Genomic DNA, 6,746 nt, shown 5'->3' on the forward strand with positions numbered 1-6,746 from the left:
TCTGCCTGCAAGCACTCCTCATCTGAACTCTACTGTACAAATGGCTGAACAGGGTTACGGCCGCAATGGGAAAGGAGGAAAAGCAGAGAAGCACAGCAGTAAAGAGGATCAAATTTGTCAGCCACTGTACAGCTCATTTTATTGATCATGTCCTGTTTACTTCCAGAACCCAAAACCTGCTGTAAACATGACCGTGGGCGTGCGTTGTGCAAATACACTGAAGATTGTTTAAATACTGAGCTAGTCAATCACACCGCTGTTCATTCAGAACACCGTCGAGTCCAGACTGCTCGGGTCAGCCGACCGACGCTGCAACAGCCAAACCTCACACAAGCTGCAAATCAACAGTGTCTCTTTGCCAACAATCAGCAAGTATAATGTCATCACTGGACTTTAAATGTGCTTTTGGAAACAGTTCTGGCGTGAAGCAGAGTATTTAACCGCTGGGAAAATTTCAGGGTCGATAAAAGACAATGGCAGATGGAGCGGGTCAGCAAGTCATTCTTCCAAAATCATGTCAAATGCTGAGTAAATTCAGGGTGGAATTTAGAAAAAGGAAGTTTTTAGTATTCGTATTGTAGGAAACAAGCTTTTACTTCTAAAACAATCGGATATGGGTGGACAAACAGAAGCGGGGAGTCTTCTAGATAAGATCGGCCACGTTCATGGGCATCTCCTCCACGGTGGTGTTGTAGAATGTCTCAATGTCCCTCAGTGTTCGCTTGTCATCCTCGGTTATCATGTTAATGGCTACTCCCTTTCTGCCGAAACGACCTCCCCGACCGATCCTGTCAAAAACAAAAAGGGATCACCGTCACTGCAGATATCATCTCTTTGGGTTTGCTGCTCATGCTCACGTTGGACAAAGAGTTGACGTGAACATTTCATTTGCCTGTTGTGCATAGCTGCCAATCATGTCTGCAAACCGTTTATGTCCTCACCTGTGGATGTAGTTTTCCCTGTTGGTTGGCAGGTCGTAGTTGATGACAAGGGAAACCTGCTGAACATCAATACCTCTGGCCTGAGAAGAAACAAACACCTTTACTTACATGGCACAACTCAATTTTGGATCTAACAGCGAGCCAAAGCAGGAGAAGGATGGTCTCTGAAAATGTACTGCTCCCCCCTTCCCCTGGAGTTTCTCTGCATCACTCTGAGACAGGATATTTTAGAGATGGTAAGCAGCCTTACATATTTGTTTAATATGTGCATTGAAGGACATGTCCTGGTCAAACAGGAGGCCGAGGTCATGCCATCCAAGAGGAATCTGGCTGTCAGGGCCGAGCACAATAACCTCAGTTTGATCTTTATGGCCATCTATCAATTAAAATTGGGCCGTAAACTGGATGTTTCTTTGCACTCATGTCCTGAATAAGAGCTAACCCCACATACAAACTGGTGGTGGGTCCAGTTTCTATGACCCACCACAGCTTTACCCAGAACTCTCACAGGTGAGCTACAGGAATAAATGTAATCTGCCAATTAGTTGTGAGTCAGGGATTTCAACCCAGCTACAGTGGAGGGCAGATGTCTGCTCTACCAAGGAACTTTCAGTCCTTTACCAACACTGCAGCTGGCAGGAGAGGGAACCTTGGACTGCAAACAGCACTAATAAGAAGCAGTTACATACCAACAGGTCAGTGGTAATAAGGACTCGACTGGAGCCCGAGCGGAACTCCCTCATGATCAGGTCTCTCTCCTTCTGGTCCATGTCACCGTGCTGAAAAGACAGAATGAAGTCTTACAACATGCACTGAAAGTTTCCACACTTGAACCAAATGTTTCAGTCACACAAAGAGGTTCGTACCAGAGCAGAAACTGTGAAGTCTCTGGCATGCATCTTCTCAGTAAGCCAGTCCACTTTTCTCCTTGTGTTGATGAAGATCACAGCTTGTGTGATGGTCAAGGTTTCGTACAAGTCGCACAAGGTATCCAGCTTCCATTCCTGAGGACCACCAGGTCAGACTGTTAGCACAGCAAGCTCAGCATGAACACCCTGATTACAGGGAAAGCGAGTGCACGTTTTTCACCTCTTTTTCCACATTTATGTAAAACTGGCGGATGCCCTCAAGTGTCAGCTCCTCCTTCTTCACGAGGATTCTGATAGGCTCACGCATAAACTTCTTTGTGACCTCCAAAACATCAGCTGGCATGGTGGCAGACAGTAGGACAACCTTAAAAAGATTTAGAGATATCCGTCAGCTACAAGCAGAGTTCATATTTCAAGCAAGGATCTTTGGCTCGGCCGTTACGGCGCTGACACCAAAGTTCTAACCTGGATGTTGCTCGACAGCTTCTGGAAGATCTCGTAGATCTGATCCTTGAATCCTCGACTAAGCATCTCATCAGCCTCGTCCAACACGAACATTTTGATGTATTTAGAAGCTGCAAAAAGGGAACCACCATGTTACACATACGGGCACATAACACAGCCATACGTTTGCACACCGATACAACTGATTCATGTTGGATTTAGGAATCACGTGCCACTAATGAGGTTTCGGTAATGAAGCGTCTTCAGGTGTAAAGGTGCCGTATTCAGAAGTAATGAACGTATGATCATGCCTCTGGACCTCTGTTGTCATGAAAGCTCGAGCCAGCAGAACGCCGACCACAGCTACACCACAGCAGGGGCTTACAGTGTCAGCTGACACGCATGGGTTTCATCATTATACAGCATTATACAATAACTGACCTCCGAGGTGATCAAAGTCACCAGAGACTCGTGTTAATTTCTTTCTTTGTGGTCACACATTTCAAACTAAGCCTGATTTAACTCCTTCTCAGGAAGACTTACAAAGGTTTTTGCGAGTTAGCATGTCAAAGACGCGTCCGGGAGTTCCCACCACGATGTGTGGGGCTTCAGCCTGCAGTTTCTGGACCTCACTGCGGATGTTGGTCCCTCCAATGCAGGCATAGCAGCTGGCTCCCATGTAGTCGCCCAGGGCAAGGACCACTTTCTGAATCTGAAAGAAAGTCAAAGACCAGACGTTAAGCCATGCAAAAGGCTACATGAGAGATCCTTAAGAAACAATAGCACAATATGTCACTAGTGTAAGAGGGCGGGTGTGGAAGCCTACCTGCTGAGCCAGCTCCCTAGTGGGAGCCAAGACCAGAGCCTGAGTGCCTTTCAGCTCCACATCAATCTGCTGAAGGATGGAAATGGCAAAGGTGGCAGTCTTCCCAGTGCCAGATTGGGCCTGAGCAATCACATCGTAACCTGAAATTAAAACATGTGCAATTTAGTATCCAGGGAATTCTTGGGGTTGTTAACTGCTAAGTGTTAGAAACACATCATTATATATTGAAGCACGCTTACCCTTGATACAAGGCATAATGGCCCTTTGCTGGATAGCTGAAGGTTTCTCAAAACCATAGGCATAAATTCCCCTGAGCAGGGTCTCACGTAGACTCATCTCATCAAAACTATCCACAATCTGGTTCCAATTGCTCTGGAAAGGTTAGAAAGAGCACAGGTTTATTGTCAGTTCATTACATGCTGTGCTGTGAAGAACGTCACAGTGTTGGTGAGAGTTTCATAGGAGACTTACCTCAATGATCCCATCTGGCTCCATGCCTTCAGGGCCATTGTCTCTGTGAATGACAGAAACTCAGTTATCTTTCCTCTCAAGCTGCACTTGTAAATGACCTTAATGCACTAAATCCTCTCTGCCCACGAATAATGAGAATAAAAAGAATCTTCTGTGGCACAAAAATATCCCCCTTTAAGTAAACGCGCTGATATAATCATTACCAGGCTCGCAGTTATATCATTCTTCCCAAACTTGGCATGAAAAAAGAAGCCTTCGCCCCTTGTGCTGTGACGCGCGGCCTTGTGGAGAGGCCGCCATTTTTGCTACATACAATCAAGATGGTCGTTTCTCCATTCAGGGGAGGAAAAGACAGGGGCGGGTGGACGCTTCACGGAGGAAACAGAGCCACAGCCACGTCGAATGTGGCCAAGTAGTCGACAAACGCCGACATCTTTGTGTTCAAAGCGTTCGGATCATTTAGAGCTGTCCGCGATGCTATGAAGAAAGCGGCAGAAGAAGCTTCGCGGCTTTCCGCCGCGGCCTGCTCCGCATTAGCTGCTAGCAACAGGGCCTGCTAGTCTGTAACTGTCGGCGAAAGTCGGCGAAAGCTATTGTTCCTTTAGACACGTAAGGCACAGCGCTTTATGGAGGCAGCACACAGCTCCACCACATGCAGCGTGTGTAAGCGGAAAAACGACCATTTTCAGCGGCCTTAAAGCGGCCTTTGTTTAAAACGCCGACCATCCGTACTAAGACCATGTGACTCCATCGAACAGCACGAAACGGCATTAATTCACCTTTACAGACAAAATAAGGTTCGTTACGTGTATTACACCCGAAAATATCGTAGTTCCGATGTTTTGGCTTCAATATCAAGTTACTACAAATGAAAAGAGGAAGAATTTTTAAAGGCCTACATCAGGCTTGTTCACGTGCTGTCGCCGGATGCCGATAACGACCGCAGTCTGTATCCACATCTGAAGCATTAAGACTAATATAACTTCTGACTAGCATGACTTTAACGATCTAAAACATTCAATCTTATTTCACACTCGTCTCCTGAAACGCGCAGAGTCCTAATGTTCATCTAAGACAAAAAGTCCCCGAATGTTACTCGACTACAAAACTCGGTTAAAAATCTGCATTCTTGAGAACATCAAGTAAAATATGACGGATTGAAGAAGAAAATACGCCCTAGAACTCACACTTTATGCGACCAAAAGTAGCCCTCCTTACCTGTTATCATATTCAGCCGACATTATTTCAAAGAAAGAATCCGCAGCAGAAATCTCTTATATAGGTTATGCGCACAAAGAGGCTTTCTCATTGTAAAAGCTCACCGTCACTTAGCTGTGGTCCCGCCCACAGGCACTTGCGATTGGACGAGCTCTACGTCACGTAAAAGTAAGCAGACCCACGGGGCGGACCGTTTCCGTTTACAGTATGCTCGTAATTCACGCTCGTGCCCGAGTTCTTTAGCCAAAGAGGCGGGGTTTCAGTTTTTACGGAATCCGTTGGTGACGCAACCGGGTTTCTTCAGTCCGCCTGCCCAGGTGTGTCCCCGCTGCTTTGTTCAGACATTAAAAAACGCCGAATTAAAAATAAACACAATTTTTAAAAATTAAAAATAAACACAATTTTTAAAAATTAAAAATAAACACAATTTTTAATTCGGGTCATGCAACGTGTTAATGTTCCAGCATTACGTCGAGTATTTACAGCCTATCAGAAATGAGGCTCCTGTGTAATATGCATCAACACACTGCTCTTTACATTCACTCATACTCTATCACGGGAAAGAGTTAAAAAAAAACTATTTCTGTTGATTATCTCAATTTCGTGCTGAATCTGGATAATGGACAAATCTAATGACAGTGCAGTAGGTTAGCTCCATAAATGTAAATAAATAAATAAAGCTTGAAAAACTAATGTCTATAATGGCACATTTTAATGCTTTAAAAAAAACCATAACCACAAAATGACACCATGAAATTAAACTGAACATTGTCCCAGTGACAATAATGTGGCATCTGTACCTGGTTTAGAACTTTTTAAGTGTTATCATGTATATGAAGAACCCATCGTGTCTTTCTAGTCTCTACATGTGCTGAGAATCATTCAGATATTTGCTCTGAAATGGGGTTTTATTACTTTCATGTAATGTGTTTTTTATTTCTTGATCTAATATTCTGTCTCCATTAAAATTAAACTACCATAAACAACTAGGCTGCTCATTTCTTTGTGAGCAAACTTACAAATTCACCAGATCATCAGATGATTGTACCACTGTACTAATATTCACTTTCTACACAGATTGATGCTTTTTCTTTGTGGATTCCCTCATCAGGTATTGCTTTTCTGTATGGGGCCGATTTGGACTTCACACCATGTGGGCAGCAAAAACAAAAAAGCACTTGGGTTTTGGTTACGACTTGTTCTCTCAGTGCTTATGTATCGTCTGAGTGTCGACACCTATCACAAAAAATACTGCAGTGGCTTTCCTCACTTTCACAGCCGTTAGAAAGGGACTGTGAAAAGGTGTTGTGGCAGTGATCGAAGCGCCCATTACAGCAGGTATCAGTGTGAAAGGGTCTGCAACCATCCCCTCTGCAAAGAGCTGGTTGAATACCTGATACTGCAGGTTAATGAGGCACGCATTCACACCCCTCACCCACCACATCCTGGTAGTAGTCACTGCAAGGCCCCCTTTGTACTTTGTGGATGATGCAATCAATATGGGACTGAATGATATCCTATAATATCTAGATGCAGTTAGTTTAGCGACATGTTCAAGGCCGTCAGCTGTGCACCCCCAGCTTCCCCAGAGAAAGAGTCTGGTTTGGTGCAGCCACAGAGCACGGAAGCTCAAAGCAGACAGTTCAGAACTGGGATCACTATCACGAGGAACAAACCATAATGTGATGAAGAAATGACCCAAGAAGACCTCTAACTACTTTAACTTTTCATGAAACCCAAACATATTACCACAATCACTGACAGAGACAGGAAAAAATTAAATGCAATGTAAATATAGTTCTTTGAGCCAACAGGTCATTTCAGTTCAATCTCCCACAAGCTGTTTGTGACTAGAAAGTTTGACTAGGACTAAATTACATCTGCAGAGCTTATGGGGTGTTCCCCGTTTGCAGGAAGAAACAGTGGTTCTGATGGAGACTGCATAGCTGTCTACATCTGCGTGCCGGTTAAACACAC

At 44.5% G+C, this 6,746-nt stretch overlaps 1 protein-coding gene and 1 non-coding gene across 2 annotated transcripts; both read right to left on the reverse strand.

Moving 5' to 3' along the window:
- Nucleotides 1–122: 122 nt before the first annotated feature.
- On the reverse strand, nucleotides 123–4,885 carry eif4a1a (eukaryotic translation initiation factor 4A1A). The gene is made up of 11 exons (XM_085400605.1): nucleotides 4,770–4,885; nucleotides 3,552–3,594; nucleotides 3,320–3,452; nucleotides 3,081–3,220; nucleotides 2,798–2,966; nucleotides 2,276–2,385; nucleotides 2,031–2,174; nucleotides 1,808–1,945; nucleotides 1,631–1,720; nucleotides 942–1,021; nucleotides 123–788 (listed from the first exon to the last, which is right to left on the reverse strand). The coding sequence occupies exons 1-11, from the start codon at nucleotides 4,790–4,792 to the stop codon at nucleotides 644–646; spliced, it is 1,215 nt and encodes a 404-aa protein (XP_085256731.1). The 5' UTR covers nucleotides 4,793–4,885; the 3' UTR covers nucleotides 123–643.
- LOC146675615 (small nucleolar RNA SNORD10) lies at nucleotides 2,535–2,675 on the reverse strand. The gene has a single exon (XR_014910879.1). It is a non-coding gene; the product is annotated as a small nucleolar RNA SNORD10 (small nucleolar RNA).
- Nucleotides 4,886–6,746: the final 1,861 nt, after the last annotated feature.

Source organism: Rhamphochromis longiceps, linkage group LG3, assembly GCF_057381845.1.
Source record: "Rhamphochromis longiceps isolate RC_006_pf linkage group LG3, R_longiceps_female_GT1.1, whole genome shotgun sequence".
Taxonomy (NCBI): domain Eukaryota; kingdom Metazoa; phylum Chordata; class Actinopteri; order Cichliformes; family Cichlidae; genus Rhamphochromis; species Rhamphochromis longiceps.

Excerpts from the sequence above, each read along its gene's own strand:
- eif4a1a (XM_085400605.1), bottom strand. The coding sequence starts at position 4,792 with ATGTCGGCTGAATATGATAACAG. Across the intron at positions 2,967-3,080 it reads CTAGGGAGCTGGCTCAGCAG|ATTCAGAAAGTGGTCCTTGC; the intron begins GTAGGCTTCCAC and ends ACTTTCTTTCAG. Across the intron at positions 1,946-2,030 it reads ACATAAATGTGGAAAAAGAG|GAATGGAAGCTGGATACCTT; the intron begins GTGAAAAACGTG and ends GGTGGTCCTCAG.